General features: G+C 38.6%; 1 protein-coding gene across 6 annotated transcripts in view; it reads right to left on the bottom strand.

Annotated features, from left to right (window-relative positions):
• ADAM23 (ADAM metallopeptidase domain 23) overlaps window positions 1–25,459 on the bottom strand; it is a 206,767-nt gene that overhangs the window by 29,483 nt on the left and 151,825 nt on the right. For 2 of the 6 annotated variants that reach the window (XM_090044822.1, XM_090044821.1), the window contains exon 24: window positions 24,682–24,793. In XM_090044822.1, the coding sequence (XP_089900948.1) occupies window positions 24,682–24,793 (112 nt within the window). The other 4 variants (XR_016441987.1, XM_090044819.1, XM_090044820.1 and 1 more) reach the window with 4 other exon arrangements.

The following is a 25,459-nucleotide window of genomic DNA, read 5'->3' as shown; positions in this document are numbered from 1 at the left end:
TTTTATGCATTGATCACTTCCATATACACCTCTACAGTTAATTTTAAACAAATCCTACCTAATGTAGAGCTGCCAATCAACTGGCAACATCCTGCAGAAACCTTAGTCAGCCTCTTCGACACAGCACATCTCTGACGGTCAATGTCAAAAGCATAAATCTTCTGTCACTCCTGCCCTCCAGGTCACTAATTTGGAACACACTCTTCCAAAAGTAAAAAAAAATCAACCATACTACTGTCTTTCTTTTCCTACAATATTTGCTTAATACCTTATATCAAAATGTTGAGTATCCAGCAATTAGTTATTAACTACAATTTTCTCCACCATATTAGGTTCCTCAGAAAGAATCATCATACCTGAATATGAAGGACTTGAAGATCTAAATGTGACATTCAAAATAGGTACATTATTATTATTATTTTTAAATATGCTAGGCTTAATGTTCAGTAAGCCAGTCCTGTATACTGGGATTTATTTTATGGTAATAAACTGGAATATCTTGTGCTAAGAGAGCATTTCTTGGTGGACAGTCTCAAAGTGCTTTACAAGAAATGGGCATCGTTATCTTGGCCATTAATCCAGTGTCAGAACTGGGAACAAAATTCAGGCATTGACTCTCATTCCCATGGTCTAACCAATGGGAAAATCCACCCCTACTCACAACAAATTGTATTTTGAGACTCCTTTATTAAACACTTGCAAAAGAAGTAAACAAAGTTCTTTCTTTTTCCCAAAGAGGTCATAATAAAAAATTAGGAAACTATCAGCAATGAAATAAAAAATTCTCATTTATTCATAGGCTAGAAAATCCCAATTCATTTTGATGAGTTTCCTACACTATTTAGTTCATTCTCCATTAAGCTAAGCTCCAAACATTTCTCATAAAATATCTTGAATGGAAAAATATGCAGTATCTTTCTCACATGCTGTCTGGAAAAGTGTCAGTTGAGCCTTCTAATGTACTGTTTCAAAGATTCATAGATTGCTCGGGGCTGGAAAGGACCTCACAAGATCATCGGGTCCAGCCCCCCTGCACTAGGCAGGAAAAACAACTGGGGTCAAGTGACTCCAGCAAGGTGATGGTCCAATCTCCTCTTGAAGATTTCCAGGGTAGGTGATTGCACCACCTCTGGAGGGAGTTTATTCCACAGTCTGGACATCCTGACTGTGAAGAAGTTTTTCCTAAAGTTGAGCCTGAAGCAGTCTCCCAGGAGTTTGTGGCCATTACTCCTGGTTTTCCCCAAGGGTGCCCTGAGGAACAGTTGTTCACCAAGCTCTTGATGTATTCCCCTGATGTAGCAGCAAGCTGCTACCAAGTCCCCTCTCAGCCTTCTCTTTTACAGGCTGAAGAGACCCAAAATCCTCACTTCGCATATGCTTCCCCCATCGTATGGCTAAATGCGGGGCTGCTCATAAATACAATCCTTGTAGTCACAGGATGTCTCTACAAAAGATGCTTTACTACACATGCACATGCTTACTGCACAGTAAACCTTGCTAATTGTGAGTAAATTTGCTACAAGCAAATGCAAGTAGCAAATTTACTTGTGATTCCTAACTGTACAGTAGTGCTTATGTAGATGCCTTACAGGGAGCAAATCTGTTCCTGGTCAGCCAGCCAATAGGAGCCAGGAGACTGCTCCCTACTCCTGGGGAGCAGCCTGCTGCTGGGGTGGGCTCCACCCCCAGAACCCGGCTGAAGACGGCATCCCCCTGCCTCAGTAGCAAGGAGCTCCAAGCCCCCTGCTCTGTGATCACAATCGGGGAGTGGGGGCTGGGAGATCCTTATCATCCAGCACCAGCTCCACAGTTGTGAGGTGTGCACTGGAAGATCCTTAAGAACCATGGAGCTCCTTGTTAGTGGGGGCTGGGGAGCTGGTTCCCTGCCCAGTGATTGCCAGTTCCCTTCTCAGCTCCAGGAATGCGAAGCTGGGTGGGGAACAGCTGCCCCAGTCTGGTCCCCACCCAGCTCCATTGTTCCAGAGCTGAGCGAGGAACAGGCTCTCATGAGGAATCATGGAACAGAGGCTGGGAACAGGTCCCAGCCCCCTGCTCTGATCCCTGGTGGGTCAGCTCATAGCGCCTCATAGCTCAGGCGGGGGTTGCTGCTAGCTGCCCCACCAGAAGATCAGGGCAAGGGGCTGGAACCTACCCCTCCCCTGAAGCCCTTTCCAAGCCCTGGACCTCGATCAGGGAGCCAGAGCTGGGAGGTCCCCACCCCAGTAGCAAGCAGCCCTGGCCAGCTGACTCCTGGCCCAGCACTCCCTGCCAGCGTAGGAGGATTAACTGACCAAACAGAGGCTCCAGTTGCGGCTCGCTGCTTGGCAGGGAAGCGAAAGCCGCGGTTTTAAACCTGATGCCGTTTATTATTTTATTATTTATTATTTTTAAACCTGATGCTGCTGGATGGCAGCAAGGCGGCTGAGGTCCCTCAGCTAATCAGCGGCAGGGAGACAAAAATGGTGCCAATTTTAAAACTGCAGTTTTCTCTGCCCTGCCAAGGAGTGAGCCACAAGCATAGCCCCTCCACCAATCAGCAGCAGTGGGGAGGTGGGAGGAACCTGCAAAATTAAATGTTCCTCCTGCCTGTTGCCACACATGTGGCCAGGAGCACAGCCAGGCAGCCAGTGCCCTGCAGGTAAGTCTATGCGGGAAGAGAGGCGTGGGGGTGGGGAGGGAGCAGATTGAGGCCCACATAAACAGGGAGGGAGTGGGGCTGGGGCTGGGGCTGGGGCAAGGGCAGGCACTGCCCAACTCAAATGGTGAATAAGACCCAGGGGCAAGGAGTGGGATGGAGCCATGGGTGGCTTGTCCAGCAGGCATGTGTGGTAAGGAGGGTGGCTGGCCAGTTCCCTGCCACTGCACGCACCCACAAGGGAGACATGGGGTTATGTACCCCCCCCCCCCCCCGGATTTGTGTGTGGGCAGACCCCTGGGGTGAGGGCAGACTGCCCACTGTGGGCTCGAGGCCAGGGGCTGCACTGGCCTCTTCCGGGTGGGGGTGGGGCTGGGCCAGGGCCAGGCTTAGGGTGGGCTCACCTGCAGGGGGCAGGTAGCAGCAGCATCACTGGGAGGAGTGGCTATGGGGAGGCCAGAGGGAATTTTGGGATGGCTCTAGCTCCTCAAGCTCCCCTATAGGACTGCACTCTGCATGAGTCTCCCAAGGGAAAGACAGCAGAGCGGAGAGCTCAGAACAGGGGAGACTTGGAGGTCTATGGCCACCCCAAAATTCCACAAAACCACCTGTCCCAGTGCCACTGCTGCCCATCTACCCCACACAGGTGAGCCCACCTTGGGCCAAGCTCCCCTCCTCCCCACTCCCTCCACCAGGAAGAGGCTGGTGCAGCCCCTGGCCCAGAGTCCACAGCAGACAGCCTGCCCTCACCCCACACACAAATCTAGGGGGAACATGCCCCCGCCCCGACCTGCCCCCTGGACGATCTGCCCATGGCTCCATCCTGCTCCTGGCACTGAGATCATATTCACTGCCCTGGCTGGGCACCACCTGCTCCTCCCCTTGCCCCACTCCATCTCACTGTGGAGGTCTCTATCTGCCTCTCCCTCACCCCTTCTGGCCCCCATGTCTCTTCCTCCACACAGACTTACTAGCAGGACACTGCTCTCCAAGTTGCCCAATTGCATTCCTATGTGCACACTACATTTATTTAATTTATGACATTAATCGGCTATACCAGCCAAAAAAAGCCAATAGCTGATAATGTTAATTTTCCTTTCATTGGTGCCGATCTGATATGCAACCAATATATCAGTGCATCTCTAGAGGAGAACACCAATTCTTTGTTTGCTCAGGGCCCCATTAAATTTAAATTCAGCTCTGCCTACCAGCCCCTGGGTCATTAGCAGCAAACTGCTCCTGCTTCCTGGCACATGTAGAGCCTGTAATGCCTGGGAACATTTACTCATGAGTAGTTTACTCATGAATAAACTCTCCCAGATCTAATGCACATGTAGACACACCCATAGTGTATAAGTACTGTCAGGTTAAAACCTATAGCAATGCTAAACTCCCCTCCAAAAAAGTCATGCTTCTCCCATAGACCCGCCTGCAGAACAGGCCTATATGTTTTCAGGGCAGACCTATAAACCTTATAAAGGGTTTCCAAGAAGCTGTCTTTTACCTCAGGAGATCACATATACCTGAAGCAAAGACCTCCAGGGCTCCTGACATGATAAGCAGCTTTGCACTGGCCCCTACTGAAGACTTTGGCTACAAACTAACTTTTAAACAAATATACACCAACAAGGCCTATATCATCTTAGGGACTGATGGTTCATTTAATATGAATCAAAACCATTTCTTTGATATTCCATTAAAATCCTATTATATCTGGGACTATCACCCTATTTTTGTAAGTACGAAAAAGTCAAACACTGCTTTTGAACCGCAAAACAAAAATTATCAGCAACCAAGAACATACATCTCTAAACTGCAAGCAGAAACTATTTTTTCAGTTGCGCTACAAATCCCTGAAACATTTAAAATGGAAGTACTGGAGCCTCATTAGTTATAACAGTACCTTACTAATGGCTCATTCTGTGGAACTAAGCAACATCACCATCCAGGTCTCCCCCTAGATACCATGTGGTGGCCACAAATCAATTATGGATAGCTCCCCATCTGTGATGAGTCAAGGAGAGGACCTATCCTGGGGCTATTTTAAAGCAGGGGTCCCCCACCTGGCTAGGTGTTAAGTCTGTGGTGTTTACTTGCTAGCTGCCTCACTGTTAAGAGTTCTTCTGAAATCCCGAACAGCAGCATGTACACAGAGTAGTTTTTCAATGCTCCATCCCCTCCCAGGCTTACTGGCCACCAGAGGAGAGTACATTTGACATGTCTTGTGCAATAAAAGCATCAAACAGAAGGAGACAAGGGGTGAGGAAGAAAATAATTATCACAAAATTTAAGTATACTCCAAAAGAATATGAAGTAATTTTGAAAAAATAAAAATAAAACCAGGGCTACTGCAGGAGTCAGTCTTCCAATATAGTTTTGATCTAATTATTATTTCCTCTCAAGTAAAAAAAAGTTATGAGAAGAATACAGCATTAATACTCAGTAAATCTCTTCCTACTCTATTCTGCAAGCAACTAATACTGTAGTTGTAATACTATCATACGTACTTGCAAATCTATGCCTTCCCCCACATTCAGAGGAATACAAACTTTCACAAAAATATTTAAGGGGTACTCTAAAAACAATGCCTTTGTTTCAGCTAACATGCAGTGTTTCTGTGTACTTTTCTATACCATGGACCAAATCCCAAAGAAGTGAGGAAACCCACAAAAAATGGGCTACTGCCAAAAAAGAAAATGAAATTAATGCAGCTGCTAACCTGCTGGGCATTAGACAGATTTTATTAGCAAATGCCAGCAGGTAAGGGAAGTACTGTAGGTGCTCCTGGTAAACTGGAGAGCAGGTACCTAGATCACAACTGAAGGGTTTCAGAATCTCAGTGCTTTAGCTGCCCCCACTATTGCCCCATCACACAGCAGAAACACAATTCTGATGTCTCCTGGCCTAAATGCAGCTTCATAAACCACCTGAGGATTTGGCGCAGATGGATTTTTCAAAATGCTGAAGTTTAAGGACTGAGTTCATCTTTGGTCCACTTAGTAACCATCTACTGGGCAATAAAACTGTTTTTACTAAGTCTTACTGGAAGTAAAATTGTACATAGTGTTAAATTTTTGTATATATTACCTACCACATGACTTCCCCCCACTAGTCTCTTCCACATTCTGATGGCTCTTAGGGAGAAGCAGCTTCCAATTCAACTTTTGTGGGGGGGTTGTTTTATTTTTTGCTCAAGTCCTTACTGGTACTGCTTCTAAGTAGTATTGGGTGGGGGGGGGTTTGCCAAGAATCACTTTTAAAATGTAATAAAGCAGCTGAACTACTTACTTGTACAAAATCACATATGTATGTATTCATGTAATTATACAAGAAAACAGGAATTGGAAAGAATCCCAAAGGGGGAAATTTGATCCAATGCAGAGGACCTAAGCAAAACTAAGAGCAGAGGGGCTGGAGGATGTCACAGATGCGCTAAAATGAAGTGAATTTCCTTAATGCATTTGTATTTGTCTGCCAGCCACAGTAGGGACATTACCCCTACTGAGCCCACTTTGCTCTGCTTCAATACAAATGGCAATAAAAAGTTTGTCAAATATTAAACAAAATATACTGCCAGATTAACTACAGACATCTAATTGCATCAAAAACACCAAACATTTTTCTAACAGTTAATCTCAGTATCTTTCTACCTTTATTCTAGCCATACATCTTTTCTTGAACTTTCTATAAGTAAATAATAGATTAGCTGTTCTAACGTTAAGGGCCTTTTTGTTTGCTTTTTTCCTGATTTTTCCTAAGCTGCTTCTTTCTTAGGTCACGTACAAAGTTTGCTTTAATTTCAGCTTATGTTTGATTTGGACTCGACAGCAGCATACCGTATGTACATTTGAACACCTGATAACCTGTGAAAAAGAAATCACAGGTCCCAGTTTGTAAAGCATTGGCTATGTTTTCTCATCCCTAAAAAATGACATATTACTTGTTTAAAAAGAAGGAAAATTAAAACCCTCTTCATTAGTTTTGGGTGTCCTACAAATAAGTTTGGAACCAAAGTATGAAAAGACCTACATATGCTGGCTCTCTTCTGTATACAAGTGAAAAAGCCTTTTTAATTTTCCCAAAAGAAACATGCACTTCAAGCTGTGAGCTCGGCCAGGCCATTGTATTTGAGGTTCTGCTACAGAATAAGATTCGTATCTTGATTTTTTAAAGTGCTAATCTCTTGAGATTTTCCATATGAAAGTCTATATAGGGATAACAAATACTTTCATGTTGTGTGTGATAGGATGACACACAGGGTACAAAGTTGGATATTTTTATGTGCAGTTTAAGTGAGAGGAAATGGAAGGTTATTTTGTTCTGGACAAAAATATTTTGAAAATATCAAAAAAAAAGAAAAAAGAAAAAAGAAAAAGAAAACAAAGTAAGTGTTACAGAAAATCTATTTGAAACATTTTAAGTCCTGGTTCAGGAAAGCATTTAAGTAGAGTTTAATTTCACCCCCATTCAGGACAGCACTTAATTTTAAGCAATTATGTTTAATACATCCTTTAGTGCTGTCCTAAGAATAGCTGCGTTCTGGAATCTAGGCCTAAAGCAGTAGTAGTATGTAAAAGAAAGAATCATAGAGCTTTAAGAGAGATTGGGTGCATCTCCACATACCAATTTAAGGCACTTTAGCCTGATTTAAGGTGCATTAAGGGCACACATTTAATATGCCCTTAAGAGTTTAATGACTCTTAAAAATGGAGATTTTAGGCTATTCACACCTATATTTAATACCTGCACCACAGTATATCTAAATTTAAAAGGATATGCCCTGGAACCACTTTTTTTTTTAAACCAAAGCATTCAAAAATATATTATTACCTACACACCAATCTCTAAACCTAGATACATGTGTGGGTCCCACTTACTTAAGCAGTTCTGCATGTGTCTGACAGTAGAATATGGATCTAGAGGTATATTCTGGCATTGATTTTTTGTCAACTATTTAATACTGATTGTGTTATTTTCCATGAAAATTTCCCACATCATAAAGGAAAGACAAACTCAAGATTGTTTATATGTACAGGCTTTTAAGTGTCAAAACTCTGTGGTATTTAAGTCAAGGCTTCAGTGGATGGTATGCTCAGTTTAGAAATGCAGAAGTTGGCCCAAGTTCCGAAACAGAAGCAACTATACTAGGACAGAAGTGCTCATCCCTTGGCCTGCAAGCCAGATCCAGCTTGCAGAGCAGTATCATCCAGCCCATAGAGCTCCCTGTGGGACTGAAAATTTGGTGGTGGGGGACCAGTATCAGTGTTAGTTGCCACTTTCCTGCTACCAGATTTCTGGATCTCTGGGGAGCCTGGTGGACCAGATAACATGGTTCTGAGTGACAGATGGGGGTCCATTAAGCTGGGATGGTGTGTGGCCAAATCCTGGCACACACAGCAGGGCTTATGTAGAACGGGGCTCAGTGTAGTGATGGCATTGGGCAGAGGCAGCACAGGGCTCAATCTGGGCACCTGGGACCAGAGGAGCACAGAGTTTGATACAGGTGTGCAGGGCTAGGGTGGCACAGGGCTCAACTCTGGGTGCTGACCCCACAAGGAACCTGGCTCAGAGACTAGTCTTGTGCTACTCATCTGTCCTGCAGGGCCAAAAGGTTGAGAATTGCTGTACTAGGACATAAACACTAGATACCCAAGTGTAATTTGCATAATTTATGCACTACAGTAATATGGACATATATGTTTCTTTTATAATTCTGCATTTAATAGGATACATGCAAGTAAGATGCAAATACAGTCATAAAATTTAACTTTGCAAAGTACCATGAAAGAATGTAATATGTACAGAAAATGTGTAAAGAGTAATTTTTTTTTTCAGATTGGGCCATTCTACATTCTTAGCAATCTTGCAGTTACTCTGCTTGAGAAAGTCCCACTTACTATACTGGGATTTGGCCTGCAAGACCAAATTTTGTAGCTGTATATCAAAAGGTTATCTCAGCTATTGTTCTACTTTTCAGCACACTTTTAAAGTCATGTAACAAATCAGGAAATCCTAAACAACAAACAATGAACTACATCCTACTACCTTTCAATATGTGAAACACTCACTGAAGTCACAAGTTATTTTGTGAGCAAATCAATGGAAGAATACAGCATCATAATAAATTTTGCTGCGATAAAGAATTGTGAAAGAACTGGAGACTAGAACTGCTCTGTTACTATTTACAAATACTGTATATAAACCTAGTTATTAGTGTGTACATTGTATTAACATATGGATTTAGTTGATAAAGAGACCATAAGGAAAACGAGCATGAAGTAACCAAAATGGTTTAAGATAAGCCACTTCTCTACAGACTCTCAATATGCCTGAAGAAGGGTGTTTGTGTCTGAAAGCTTGCCAAGAATAAATTTTCCCAACTATTTAGTTGGTCTAATAAAAAAATATCACATTTACCCAAATAACCTTGTCTGCCTATGTCCTTAGATCACCATGGCTACAACCAACAACCCACTTCTCTACAAGCACCTGATAACAGTTAAAAGAAAATTTCATAATATAAAAAGGCCTAGGAAGTTTGAAAAGAGAGACAGGAAATGAGACAGAGACAGTGGGATCTGACTGGGGCATCTGAAGAGGATGGACCTGCCTACAAAACAGTCACAGAGCGTCCGTCTCCAAATGCTTTGTTTTAACTGTTCAAACAAACAGCCATAAGACTTTGGCTTCAAGAGCAGTGTTTGGTCCCTGAATGCCAACAACAGGAGTCTCAAAGGGAAAAAACACAGATGTCCAAACACAGTTGAGTGGACATTGTTGATACTCATGGTACTATAGCCTAAGACCCAGTCTACGATTGTGAGGTCTGCTGCATTCTGTCCCGAGGCAGTTGAAGGCATAGAGCCTGACACCACAGTGTGCACTCATAAAGGCAACAAGGGAAAAGACTAACAGCTAATTCTGTAACCACAAGACCTGTACTGATTTGTGGGCCAAACTCTGCCTGCCTCACATATAAATAAACTTTAAAAACTGGCAATACAAAAAAGTGAACGTTTTGGTTTTAAAACCTAATATTCCTATAAAAGCTATATATATAGGGAAGAAGAAATATACAGTCCTGAACTCAGATATTGATAGATTTTTTTAAAATCTGTTTACTTTAAAAACCTATTAATTTGTCACATTGATACTACGCATTTGTATTAGAAGCAGATCTTGCCTCCATGTATTCTTCCAGAAGCAGAGGACCTTTCCAGTGAAACTAGGTCTGTTCTGTTAGATGAGCTGTTGTTCGAAATGGCAGAGGACCAGTTGCAGGAGAGCACCTTACATCCTGTTCGGCAGGGTAAGACTGCATATTTTGAAGGTGGGACCCAGAAGAGGCTCCCTTAGGCAGGAAACGGAAATAGCAGTTGTAGAGGGTGGGAAAACCTGTCAGCAAGATTCCCCCACCCTTGACAGATTTATTTATTTATTTATGTATCAATGTGATAAATTAATACATTTTTAAAGTAAACAGATTTTTAAAAAATCTATCAATATCCGAGTTCAGGACTGTATATTTCTTTGGGGCAGATAATGTAGTTACAAATGTCAAGAGTAACACACAGCTATGTTCCTCATGGAGTTTTAAGGGATTTGAAACAATCAACTTTTGTAGAGAAAATTTTGAACCTTGGCTGGTTTGAAAGACACCAAATAACTTCTAAGTACTCAGTGTGATTTTAAGGGCACTTTCTATTATAAAAAAAGTAAGGACTAAAATATCTATCTATCTATAGAACTGATATTTTTTGCCCCCATACTGTGGAAGCTATACTACACTGTACTGGGAAAAACCTAACAGAGTCTTCACTGTTCTGAAATGTTCTCTCTTCTAAATCACAGATATTCTAGGTGAGAGAAAACAAAGATAATGGTGGAGAGGGGGAAAAAAATCTCTTAACCAAAGACAAAAATCACTTAGAAAAAATGCCTCAAGAGCCAAGTATTCATCCATTCTGTTTTCTCAGTTCTAATTGCTCCATCAAATGCTACCCTCAGCTGTGGCAGTAGGCATAAGTCCTGCCCAATCAATGGAAGCATAATGTATCCGAATTTGGTCTAGTCTGTCATAAACATCAGATGTATATGGACTGAGTACTTCTTTGAAGTAAAGTGATTTTCTCTGGGAATTCACAATGTATTTTTTTTAATAATTACACCTTGTTTCTTTTAGTACATATTTAGGACATGAATGTGGGCTTCATATTAACTAGAACATATTAGTACAAAATTATGAAATATTGTCAGATGACTAAGGATAGGATTTCCTTTTGAAATATTTCTCAACTCAAGTAATTTAAAAGTTTATTAAAAGTAGTCTTATATCCAGTTTAAAAAGCTAGAATTAGGATTTAAATATAAATCTCTAAATATTCAGATCATTACTTAGAAAGTAAGTACAAATCACAAAATTGCTATATGACTCTGGGTGCATCTACAAGAGATGCTTACTGCACAGCCTAATAACACTGCACAGTAGTGTGCCAGTCAAAAACCATGCTAATATGCTACTGCACAGTGTTACTAGGATACTGCACAGTGTCACAAAAAATCAGGCACCAGTGCTACTGCGCAATAACTGTACTTACTGCTGTTTAGGTAGTACTTCATTAAGCAAGTACTAAACTAAATGTGTAATAACTGCTGTGCATTAATGAACATGAAGACATGTCTACTACCTCCAAATTTAGATCCACTTCATTAGTTCAATGTATAGAGTGTTTGTGTTGTACAGATTATATCATGCATAGCTCAATATAGTTTTTATATTAAACTGTGTGTAATATGTTATCTGAGAAACAGTTAACTGTTTTAGCTTTTGGGGTTTTTTTTAATCGCAGATTGGGAAAAAACTGTGAACTAAAAAAAAATATGGCAGTTCAGGTAAATCACAACAGTTTGTTACAAAATGTAAGTGCTTTGTTTTGACTTTGCCATTTTTTTAACTATACATTGTCTTTGGAAACAAACTCTTTTTGAGCTGAAAACCAGAACACTTGATTGAAAATTCCTGACCAGCTTTAACCTACTCCGTATCTTACAGTTTGACAAACATAACATCAGTATTCATGGCTTTTTAAAATAGTCCTTTTGACTTCCTGCTCACTGGGCACATCTACACATGACACTACATTGTTGTACCAACGTGCTACAGTGACGTAGTGTCAGTAGTCACAAACTGTGATGCCATATCCATGTTGCCATAGCAACGCGCTCCCTCATTATAGCGTACTGCTATGGCGACGTAGCAGCTAAAAATAACAGTACAGGCTGTTACTGCACCGTCAGGAAGTACTAAATGACAGTGCAGTAGCAAAGGCACTGTAAGGACGTGTGTAGATTTGCCCACTGTAAAGAAAGACACAATAATCTTGTTACAGGGAGTGAGCACACCTTCAAATCAGAGAGAGCCTTTTTTAGATTTGTTCCTATGAGGTTGATAGTCAATATCCATTTTCTACTGCTCTTCTAGTTTGCACCCTGGTGACATCTGTGGATTTTAGTGCATTTTCCCCCTTCTTCAGTGTGAGTTCAATTAATTTTTGAAGCAGTGTTTTTACTTGGAGTCTTGTAGCAGAAACTCAAAACTTAGTGATGTAAGCAGAAAATAGAAATGCCATAGCCACTGAAGAGAAGACATGCGGCATTGCTTACTTAAAGCCCCATCCTGTCCCCCCAAGGACAATAGCTGCTACCAGGATGGCACCAGCGATGGAACCTATTATAAGATTGGTGGCACTAGGACCTGTGATAAAGGATTATGGGAAGAAAGACGTAAGAACCAACCACTTCATTCACAATAAGGGAAATGTAGTCAATCAGTTTAGGAAAACAAATACCCTACAGCAGGTCTCTAAACATTTTCAAAGGGCCCAACTTACTTTTCTTTAACTGTAGGTGTAAATAAAGCTATTGTAATGTTTTTTTACTAACCTATGGATCTTTATCAATCCCAGATTTTTATCTATCTCAAAGTTTAACAAACCTGACATTTACTCTATTCTGTGGCTTAACTATTCCATTCAGTATGCAGTACATGAGTCATCAGTTCAGGTTAGTAAAGGGTTTGTAAACTTAGAAAGAAAATTCTTTAAAATTTTTTAGAATTTTGATTCAAATGGTAATAAAACATGAATGTAGTAATAAATGCTTACATAATTCATTCCTATGGCAAATGAAAACAAATCAAAACCCATCAATTCTGTTTGCTAATAAATCTTAACACTACAAGTTACTAGATACCCTCATACCCCTTTTACTTCAATCAGAGCTGAATATATTCAGCACCTCTTATCTTACACAGTATTTTGAAACATCAGGTCTATAGGTTTGAAATAACTGTATGGTTTAAGTTTACTGACTATAAACTGGCTGGAAGTAAACTTTAAATTAAAAATAGTAAAGATCTGAAGTTGAAATAAAGGCTGCATTCCCACTGAAGCATTCCAAACATCAAAGCATCTCTTCATCATCCTCAAGCAGCCACTGAACAACAAGGTGGGGCAGGAAAAAAGACAAGAAAGAGGTGACAAAATACATTTGTGTAATTTTCTGAAAAGGGCAAGACAACACTTGAGGATCAATTAAGAATATCTTATTTAAGTGCTCTATTTGCCTGGGGAGTGAGAGGGAAGGAAAATACAAAATAGGTTTGACATATGCGTGTGTGACCAAATTAATTGCTCACCATGAAGTTCTCCATTACCAGACACACACTGATGTAAAGCTAAGTCTAAGGGAAGATGGAATCTAACACCACAATGTTTTTTTCACATCACATATCCTATAATCATGCAGAAACATTTGAATGCCCATGAAGAGCCTTTTTAAAATTACTTTTAATAGCGGGTTCCAAGGAAGTATTCAGCTACTGTAATGCTGATTTGGCTATTTTAAATAAAATATCTCTGTTTCTGGTGTTTGAAGGTGTTTGGAATACTGTCAGAGTGATACGCAAGGTAGAAAAAAGGATTATCTAAAATACTGGAGAAGGAAAGGAGTACAGGCAACTAACATAGCTGAAAGAATTAAAGGACTACTTCAGCATCACAGATACCTTCGCCCTAGCTCCAGAAACAACAGTGAGAAAGTACATCCTAGATCTGAAAAATGATTCCAGTGACCTATATTTGTATAGTACATTACATATGTTACTTGTTTTTTGTGGGGTTGATTTTAGACATCTGGTCAGACTGAATAAAACCAAGCTTTCAACTTTTATTTGCAACATACAGTACAAAGAATGAATTGTTCTATATATAGCATATGAGTTACTAATTCATGTCAGCGCACAATTTAGGGATTATACAGTATACATACCCTGCTGTAGATCATTAATGACTTATCATTCTGAGATACTATATAGAGCTTATAACAAAAAAAAAAAATTCCTGTCAACCTTAAAAACAATGGCCAAGATTTTGCGCCACTTACACTGAGTAGTGTCTGGGACTCTGAACAGTCCACTTCACTTAAATGAAGCAAGATATTTACTCACCACAGGTAAGCACAGCAAAACATGCCCTGAATAAATATTTTCAAAGCAATCTAAAATTAATTTAGATAATCCCATTTTAAAATACTTCCTGCCAATACAATACAAAGTATCTAGGAATATTAATTAGAAACTGAACTTTAAAAATAATGTAGCAATCTTAACATGTATGAGCTGTACACAAATATAAACAACAATACATGGTAAATGTTCTACTATTAGAAAAACATATCTTACTGGACTTACCTTCACAGTGAGACTTGGCTACGAGTCAACAACACTGATCATGTGGGAGGACAAACAATGCTGCCATATGGGCATTCTGTTTCCATACGTAACTTTTTCCTTAAGAACTAGAAGTCTTAATATTTTTGTCTACTACATCTACCTGACTCGGAAGCATGATTCATATCATTTTTCCCCAGCAATGGAAAAATGAAAGAAGGCATACTATTTTTATAAGTTTTAAAAACATAGTAAGTAATTTGTGTTCACATAGAGTTTTGGAGGCTTTGAAAAATCCATACAACTGATTTTTCCCCCTAGCCATAGAATGCCATTGCTCTACAGAACTATTGTATCTAGTATATTTAACTTACAGTAATTTAGAAAAGGAAGTTTAGAAATGGCCATTTCTGGATGCTTGTAAGATGTCTAGTAGTACAGAAAATGTATTTTCCATACGATTACTATGTGTTTCATAAAACTTATTTCACATATATTTTGCAATGACAATACTGTTACTATAAAAATGTCTCCTCTAAGAAACATTCAGTCCAGATTTAAATACAATTACACAATTATATGAAAAAATTAGGTTTAGATAACATGAAAAAAACCTTAAAGTTACTGCAACTGTTGTAAATACTGGTAAATTTCTGATAAAACCCCTTTCTGGGTTCTGCCCTCATTGTAAGTATTACTATAACTAGAAAAGTGACATTACTTCTTCTTGACTAGAAAAAAACTTATGAAACAAGCACCTGTAACAGCAGCTTGAAAATGGTATAATAACACATTAGACAGCTGAAGGGTGTCCTTAAAAATGGTTTGGATAAAACTACCCATTTCCCTGAAAACAAGATAAATGCTACTGATCAATGGATTGGGAGTGACCATTCCTATTCATGATGAGAAATTCCTCTTTTTGCAAAATTTATCCGGACAGAAACTGGAAATGTCTATGGTTTACATTCAGAATGAAATCTGAGCTGTGCTAAAGCCAAAGGAGTTTAACTACTGACTTCAGCAGGGCCAAGACTGCATTTCAGTCTTCAGTGCACAGAGACACATGTTGTGACACCTGTGTTAATAAAGACAAATATTCATCTGTTATTTACCCAAATAGACAGACAGATCTCCAAATAATAAGTTTTTATATATATTTTGAAAATATATATAAAAAAAGAATTAAGAAACCAGTTTACAGCAAGGCCCAAATTAAAACTGTATAACCCTTTCTATTATCTGATCCGGTTTTTATTTTACCAAACTTAAATATTCAGGATGAAATTTTCAATGTCACATATCTGTCTCAGGCTGACATTTTAAGAGAAACTTCAGCTCAAGCAGTTCAGCCATTTCCAAAAATAAGATTAGAAAAAAAGTAAATTGCCCATGGTTAAACATTTCGCAATTATTTCATTGAGAAACTGTAGTAAATTTGGAGGGAGACCCCAAATCTTGGAGGGCTGTCACCTTGGTATTAGGTTTGTGCTTTTTGCCATCCCTATGAAAATTCATTCAAATCTGAACACGTTCAATAGAGAATTCTGTGTATATTAAGCATGCCCCATCTTAGAGCACCTGGGGCTCAACTGTAAGTGTTACTGGCAGTAGCCAGAGGCTACTGTCTGAAGTGTGCTCTCAGTGCCCTTTTTCCTGGAAAACCAGGCTACAAAATGGAGGAAAATGCAATCTGATTTAAATACATAAGGGGCACGAACTGAGAGGCTTGTTATAGTCACTGGATTGGGAGAAATGGGGAAGGATAGAGAGCAAGGGAAAGAAGGGTGGATAAGAGCAGAACAGGACTGGAACTAAAAGGGTTTGATAAAAGCCAAGAGGAAAAGGGGGCAGGAGCCAAGATGTGTGGTGATGGATCATGTAGCACAGGAGAAAGGAGACAGGAAGCAAGGTTTAGCAGGGGAAGGACTAGGTGCAGAGGGAATGGGAAAGTTGGATAGGAACAGAGCAGAAATGGGACAGGAACCATGGTACAGTTGTTGTGTTTACACGAGTGGCCAACTGTGCAGTTGTTACTTAAGCAAGTACTAAATGACTGCACAGTAATGGGCGTTACTGTGTAGTCCCAGCACCACACGGTTATTTTTTGACACTACTGTGCTTTAGCAATGAGCTACTGCGCGCTAGCTTGTTACTACTGCGCATGAGCGTCACTGTCATGGTTTGTGCCTGGGATGCTACAGTACAATAGCTCGTTGCTATCGTGTCTTGTGTAGATGTTCCCAGTGTGGACGAGGTGCTGGGGTCTAAGAACGGGCTGAATGGTCTGTGTCTACTAGAGCACATGCTCCTTCTGCATCTGGAACAGGCTCCTGGAGTCCCTGCAGTCTTCTTCTGTTAGTGAATAGCTGTGAACCCAAATTGGCAAAATTGGAATCCATCTTTAGTGGTTGGGTGGATTGAAGATAACAGCCTTCTATTGCTATTAGTTACTTTACTGACTCAAGTGATAGTGGGCTCCATTGTGAATACGAAAGTTTTCCACTGCTAAGAAACCAACTAATTCACATGATACAGTATGTTTTAGGAAAAAAATAGTAACACAATAGCTAAAAAACTACATTAAAAATGTTAATGTTGGAGAGTCAAGCACTCAAAAATTAAGAGTTACCAGAACTATGGTTGCTTGTGCAACCTTAATTAGGCTCCCTTGTATATATGCTTGATGATAGTCTCAGTTATGAGATCACATGCTATTTTTTCACTATCATGAAATCACTATCATGGGACTGAAATTTTAGAACTCTATGGAGTTAAATTAGTGGGCAGAATGAAGATGAAAAAGTCAAACGAGCAGAATAATGGCAGTTCATTCCATGGTTTGTAGTGTATTCTAAGTACTCAGAATTAAGGAGCTGATTCCAGAATTATCACCATTATATACACATATATGTAGTGTGAATCCAAGCATGGCTAAAACTGGGAAGTATGTAGTGTGCCTACACTTCAGATTTCAGTTTTCCAATGATTCAAAAATATATGTCATACTCTGCTCCCCGGGGTAAGTGAAAACCCTAGCAACAGAACATTAAGAAGCTTTGCAGGAAAGCTGCCTACATATACAATCAAGTTTTATTTTCTTTCTTGGATTTTATGACCCATTGTTAAAATGAAAGCCCCACTGATTGGAATAACCAATACATAAATTATATCAAATGGTCCTTGTTGCTCTATTACATTATATTTTGCAGAACCGATTGTCCTAATCTTTAAATTACTATTTTCCCTTTTATTTTTGTAATAATTTGGAGCAATGGAGACATTTAGACATTTCATTGTATTAATCGTGATGATGTAAAAATTCACAAAGTTATTGTTTTATGCCCCACATTGTCCCAGACAGGAGAGGGTTCAACACCGCATGAGCAAATCACATGACACGGACACGTTCAAATCACATAACGAATACGGTCACCACATGACACAAAGCTAATGGGATAGTACACAGAGGGCTCAGGTGCGTACAGTTACCTCACACACTAGGCACCAAACATAAAACTCAAACTAAGAAGAATGCTTACTCTATTCCCCACCCTGTGCCTCCAAAAATCACCCCCAGAGCCAGAATGGTCCCTGCCACTGCACCTATTAGCCTGTTAGTGGCCATGCTCACTGTGTGGAGGGAAAAGGGAAGATTTTTTAAGGAAATGATCACATACAGTATATGTTTGAAATAAAAATAAAATAGCTCCTCAAAGGCATATTTTACTTTGTAATCCATTTTTGTCACACACTTCAAACCTAATAAACCTTTCTTTGCACAAATATTGTAGCTTTAAAAAAATATGGAAATAATTTAAGCTATTCTGGCTTGACTAAAAAGCTAACAAACATTTTAATATGAATTTTTAGTGTAAACTTTAAACTTAATAATGGATCTTAACCTGAGAGTATAGCATATCTTTGTTTAAAATATTTTCAACCTACAGTTGATTAAAATATAGAAGATAAAACATGAACAAATAACCAGTGAGAGAACTTTCTTCCACCACCAGAAACATACTGTATCCAGGTTATTAAACTAAGTGAATCCAAATAATCATGATCAAAATATTACATTTTATAAAGTTGTTTAGAAACAGTCAGGTGATTCCAAACCCTTGTGAACAATGAACCACTGCACCCTACATAAGTAAAATGCAGTTAAGAAAATAGGATATAGAGAAAACATGTTCCAGACACCAGTGTGACGAGAACCAACTTTTGAGTTCTGAAAGAGAGATACCACAGGATTCTGAATTATGCAGTGTGGGCCTGCTCAGGCTTCCTTTGAAGTCAGTGGGAGTTTTGCTAGTCACCTAAATTGAGCAAATAATTGCTAATCATCCCTCTAAGAAAAGCTCATTTCCTGTCATTCTGGTTCATTGCTTTTAAACACTACTAGGGGCTCTAAATAAGGTGCTATCTATTTTCACTATGCATCAGTTTCAGCAATGTGGACAGAAAAGACCTGATTCTCCAATACCTTGACCTTTGCGTACTCACTTAAACCTTGTGCAAAGTGACACCAAATTGAGTGTAAAACAGTACTAAATCAAGATGACACTGCTTTACAACTATATTACACAAACATAAATGATTATTTCCCAGAGAACAAGGCAGTGGGAAACTGCGCCTATAGAGGACTTACACAACATCAAGTTTTTCCAAAGCAATTTAAATGTAGTGGTGTTATGTAGTATTTTAGCATAATTAGGTACAAACTTCTGTCATCTTTTTAGGCAAAAAGTAAAGGGTTATGTGTAAGAGAAAATTCTGAAATGGATATAACTTTCCGTTGATGAGAATAGTATTGATAGCCAAACTAAAAACCTTATTAATTTAAAATACTTTGGTAGAACACACTTGCCTGATTCTTTAGAAATTTCTCACACTGAATACAATCTTAAGCTGTAAGCAGACTTGTTTGCCATTAACTAAAGGTTTACCTTGATACATTTTTGACAGAAATAGGTGTTTTTAACTTATTCATACAAATATTCTGTTAAAACAAGCAAACTTCTCTTTTTTTTGGCTTTTAGAACATAAAAACATACTGCTCAGAATATGTTTGTGTAATGAACATTAGCTCCAAGCCTGAGAACTTGCTTGCCAAATTTTACTCCAAAGAAAATTTACACAACTGAGGCATAATGGATCTGCTATAAAAAGTTTAATAAGGATTCTTTTGGGTAGCCGTAAGACACATAAGATATAAGGGAAGTTTCCTGAACCTGTTTTCTCTTTTGCAGAGTAAGAAGTCTTTGATAAACTCTAATAGAGAGCTCCTACTCCTTTATGGTTATCCAAAGCTAGTCAAAGTTCTCTCTCTCCTCCTCTCACTGACTACTGGCCTTATTGCTTTAGTATCGGAGCACCTTTCAAACTTCAAAGCATTAATCTTGCCTCTCTTGAGGTAGGGGATCCCATGGATGTCAATTCCTTTGTTTACATGCAGTGACAAAAAGAGAGGAGAAAATTGGAGGGGGGGGGAAGGTGCAGCTTTTAAAAATATTGTTTTCTTAAAACTAAACTGAAATGAAGCTTTTAAATCAAGTTCATGTGGAAACTATTTTTTTTAATGTTTCACTGTGGGAAAACATTTTTCAGCCAGATCTACTACACATGGATATGAGTATTTGTATTACTAAACCAATAATTTATTTCCAACTCATTTTTTTTCTTTTCTCTATTTTAAATTATATAACATGGCAGCTTTTGGAGAAAACATTCACAAAATAGCCTTTTTACGGAAGGACTTTGGCTTTCAGCATTTTCTATTTGCTGATACTATTTCTTACTACATATTTATTTTTCAGACACAGAAGGAAATTCTCCTCTAACAAAAAATACCAGTATTCTTCCTATATTTTAAGATTTAAAATATGCTGAATTAGTTGGATAATAGTAAAAGACCATAACTAGCTATATCTCACATCAGAAAAGCATAAATATCTCTGAATTTAATGTGTATTTATTTTTCTAGTTTCAATGATGAAGAAGTTTTACAAGTGATACAGGCTGTGGACAGAGGCAACTTTCACCTGCTTTAGGAGGCGAGGAAGAGTTGTCTTGTATCTATTGTTACAATGTACTTATAATACTTGCACGCTCTTATAGCAGTTTAAGTGAGCTAAATCACTGTGACTTTAAACTTGTTATGGGAGTGTGCAGACACAGTACTGTATTTACCCAGAACCAAGACAGCAGCAGCTTCAGCCCTGGCTCTGGCACTTGAATCCAAGACAAGGATTCCTACTCTCCTAATGTTACACAGGGGAACAAACCTAATCTCAGCAGTTACACTGTAACAGCCTACACTTGTAGCATTCAATGGTAGTATGGCTCTTATACCTGTCCACATCTTCAGGCTCAATTTGAAAAAAGTTATGTTTAAAATATCCTTAACCTTTGTCTACTTTAGAGACGCAAGCATCAAATATAATACACATTTACATCAAGCCAGGGCCAAAGCCTGATACTAAAAATGCACAGAAAGATTCCTTTATGTTCATGGGGCTCCACTGACTTCAAGTTCAAAGCCAATACTGCAAGCAGCTCCAAGTTTCAGTAGCCAAATAATAATAATAAGAAGAAGAGAATTTCTTTCACTTCCAAATATTATTGTTGCCCTGCACTGCTTTAGACTCGGTTTGTGTAGGATACAGTAAGTTTCTGAGTTTAGACTAGCTCGTAACTTCCTATGAATTAATTTCAAAATAACTAAAAACCACTAATTTTCTGAAATACAGTAAAGAGGTAAATTTTACTAATTTTCTGAAATACAGTAAAGAGGCAAAAGCAACTGATGTATGATGGAAAGGTCTGGAAAGAAAAACAAAAGTGCAACAGGAGCAGCAAGCAATCATCAATTATCATAACAGAATAAACAAAGCAAGCAATATATGTTAGCTATACATAGTACCAATCATAATAAGAAAAATGCAGGGATTTATGGTGTGAAAAACTGTTAATCAATTATATGAATTTTCACATCTCTGATAAACTATTGTTAGCCAGCCCTAAGTAATTAACTTCTCTCATGCTATTTAAGATTAGGTTTCAGCAATAGATACAATGGTAGACAAGTAAAATAAGAATTTAACCTATTTTCCAAAACTTTCAGCTCCTCAAAGAAAGTGACCATTGTGCAATTTCTTAATTTGACAAAGTTCCTGGCAGTGTAACCAGGGTGACATTTCAAGTTTAACTATATCTTGTTTTCTCTTATCTGTAACTGCAACTATTCAAATGACAATATTCTCACTTTAACAGACAGAATATTATGCATATACATCCCCCAATATTATCATAATTATATATATACCCACAAGAAGATAGATGTTTTGTCCATGAATAGTATACACCAAGTGGGTGGGAATGAATTGTTAAAATGGTTTTTAGGTTTCTGTAGGTGTAGAAGAATTTTTAAGCCATGGCAAGCTTTCTTGCGCAGATATTAGAGTTAAGATTAGAAATCCCAATCCCCCCACATACATGAAGTGTCAGAATTCAAAGCAAGCAACAAATCTAAGAGTTAGAGTAAATGCAAATTACAACGACGATCTAAAAATAAATATAGTAACTTCTAACACTGTAGAATGTTAATACATATCCTGTATGTGATACTTAGAAGCTGTTTTTCCAGTATTCTTTACATTCTGGAAGTAGCTGCATTAGAGGATGAAGAGATAACCACATCCCACTGTGAGATTTAACCTCTTGAACACTGACATGTATAAAAGCGTGGTATGTGCAACCAAAAATAGTAAAAATTGAAGGTTTGACATGGATTCTATTCATGTGTCTATTCAATCTGTAAAAGCTTGTATTTCATGTATTTGTTGGTGCATTGATTTTGTGAGTCAGTACAATAATCCTAGTATGCTCTTTACAACTATGGTCATACTAAATGACATTTTGTGACACTGGAGTTAATCTAGCTATACTGTTCTCACAATTGAATCTGTGTTATCCTAATCTTAAGGAAATTGAGTTTTCTGTTTTTGCAATGTAATGCAACTCAAATTCTGTGCTATGAAGTATAGAAAGGATTTTACCTCATGCCTGTTCACTATATGGTGACATGTGAAATAGGAAATGTCAGTAATAAAAAGAAACAAAAAATCTTAATGGAAAGTACTCAAGTATTTTAGAGTTTTATGTCATTTCAGAAAATGATTTATTTTTGTATGCTTCCTGATGTCTTTTTCCAAAAAGAATTTCTCTATTAGCACACCAAAAAAGTAACTGAAAGCAGTCAGTGTTCAATTCCTTATTATGAATCTCTTGGAAATTCAATTCCAATAAATTAACATTACCACAAATTAAAAAAGACAGATGGTCAATTCTTCATATGGCTCATTCTTATAAGAAAATAAATTAAAACACACAGTAAATATTTAAACAGTAAATATTTAAACTTTCTTTGTCAAGAGGCACTATATTATGTCACAATAATCTATATATCTGTATCTGCAGGTAAAAATCTTATTAATAAGTAAATATGGGGGGGACATCTATTAAACCAAGACACTCTCAGAATATGTCAGATTTATTACATTCATTTTCAAAACTGTTTCTGTTCTGCAAGCACAGAATGAAGTTTAAACTATAGGAATTTAATTTAGATAAAGAGATTCACTTTTCTGCTCGTCTATTTTGTTTTTGTTTATAAATTAAACAAATAAATCTTTTTTATTTAAAGAACCCTCAAGAAGACAAGTATTTAAGCACGCTTAAATGATCTACCCCAGCCACACAGAAAGGGAGGCATACAACTCCATAGTACTGTGCCCCTTCAACTAAGACTGTAGACGTTTTTCTAGAATTAGTAAGGATCTATGTGAGGGGAAAGGGCTAGGAATTATGTTAGCTCCTGTAGAAACAAGGCAGCCCTATGTTGGATACTGGTGCAGTCTGGATGATGCATCTCTGAAGATACCTTGAGAAAAATGCAGTATCTTTCATAGAGCTTCCTTCATGATAGATGCCAAATTTGGGAGGCTCTATGGGAAAGGTATACTTAGAGCTCTTGGTAATGAAGCTCTACTAGAATGACTTAGCTAGGAACTGAGGGTTGCGGGCTGAAGAGTATGCTAGGAGCAAAGTGCCAACATGGAGGCACAAAATCTTCAGGCTAAAGGTCTTGTCCTTCTCTGACTTTTTGGGAATTTTACAGATTTAGGAGGAGTAGCCAATAATAGCCTGTTTAAATTGAGCAAATGGCCACTCAAGGATAGAAGCAGATGTAGAACACATCTACTGGTGTTAGTTATACCAGTTTGTTTTATCCCTGATATTTCCTGGAGTAGCTACAGCAGATTCTAATAAGTTACACCAAACAAATAATATACATATCCACTCCTTGTTTACCAGTGTAAAGGCAGGTTTCACTGCTGTAAATATGTTATGTGTCTAGGCCCTTGGTCATGTAATGGGAGCATATCTAAAAATGTACAAGTTTGGATAACTAGGCGGCCATTGGACAATGTGTCTTGGTGAATCAGAAAATTGATAAACCTGGAATACTAGCATCCAAACCCACATGCACCGTGTAAAGTGGTTTCTGGAGGAGGCTGAAAGTCACAATTTCATGTACATACCATTCCACGTAAAAATACTTCTCATAAAATTTCCCTAATAGCTCTTCACAGTATTTACACTTATATAGTCAATAAGACATCTAGGAGATTTTTATGTGGAGGAGGAAGATTACTAATAACAAAGTTCTTAATATTTGTCTTTGTTTATATTCCTTCCATCTGAAAGCTGAAGCGTACAAACCAATCTTTGTAAACATTCTTCCAGATTGATAAGGACCTGACCCCCCCCCACTCCACAGTTGAGATAACTGTAAATGAGACTTCTGTACAAGGGAAATTCTATTTGTCCCTTTTCTGTATCACAGTTCTCAAGAACAGAAAGTCAAAAGAAACCAGCAACTGGAAAAATCTTCAGTAAAAAAATTAAATAATGAATTTACAATATAGGAATAATTATTCAAAACTTAGTAAATTTAGTTTTTAGTTCATGAAGATTGTGTCTTATTAAAAGGACAGAAAATAAGAAGAAAATCAGGATATGCCGGGATTTCTATATTAGTCTCTCTCCAGAAATGGGCTTTGAGATTAGAAGAGTTAAGCTATATTCCTAATCTTCAAAATCAACATGCATATACCTTTCATGGGAGACAAAGTTTTCCTGTTTGACTCTGAAAGAGATAGTGTCGTACCTCACCTTGCCAACATTCTGCTTATGCTAGTAGGGATGGATACTCTAAATATGTGCAAAATAGTGAAACTGAAATCACACAAACCCTTGGGTCCATCATCCTTCTTGCTGCCATTATCCCGGATAGGATCATCAATACTGCAGTCTGTCCCTGCCCAGGTGAAATGACAAATGCAAGTGGCTTCATTACTGCACACCTGGAAGATGAAAAAACGATTAATTTTGAGATACATTTTTATAATGGTTATGCAGTTGAAGATACTGTTTAAGTCGCAAAATAAGATTTACCAAACATGGTATAATAAGAGTAATTATCATTCAGAGTAAAAGAAATCACTAACAAGAACAACTGGTCTTATAGGGGTTTTTTTAGACTCCCTACTGAATACACTCACAGATGATGACAAAACAATGTGGAAAGTTTCAAAAGAAATTTTTTTTGGACAACTCACTTTTACAGAGACATCAGAAATAGGATTCCTCTGTTATGCCTTTGCATGGGTTATTTTGATCTTGGGTCTCGGTGGCAAGAAGAAATGCGGTGCATGCTTCCCCATAAACAAAACTTGAAACGAAGCCAAAATCTAACCTAGGGCCATCCAGTTGGCTGCCTGCGGGCCACATGCATCCCTTAGGGGGTGAACATGAGGTCCCCAGGCTCCTGTCCAGCTGCTGCTGCCCTCACCACTCCTACGGCTTAGGTGGCCAAGGTGACCAGGCACTCCCTCCCTCCTCCTGCTTCCTGCTCTATTTCTGGGAGTGGGGTGGGGACAAGGTGACAGGAGGGTATTGCATATGTAATGGTGAAATTTGGGCGGAGCACACTGCAAGCCCCAAGCCCTGCACACTGGGTCTGGTGCCCA

This window comes from Crocodylus siamensis, chromosome 4 (genome assembly GCF_052110815.1).
Source record: "Crocodylus siamensis isolate JL-2025a chromosome 4, ASM5211081v1, whole genome shotgun sequence".
NCBI lineage: Eukaryota > Metazoa > Chordata > Crocodylia > Crocodylidae > Crocodylus > Crocodylus siamensis.
The sequence above is the reverse complement of the archived record's forward strand: the minus strand, read 5'-3'. Positions and strand labels throughout refer to the sequence as shown.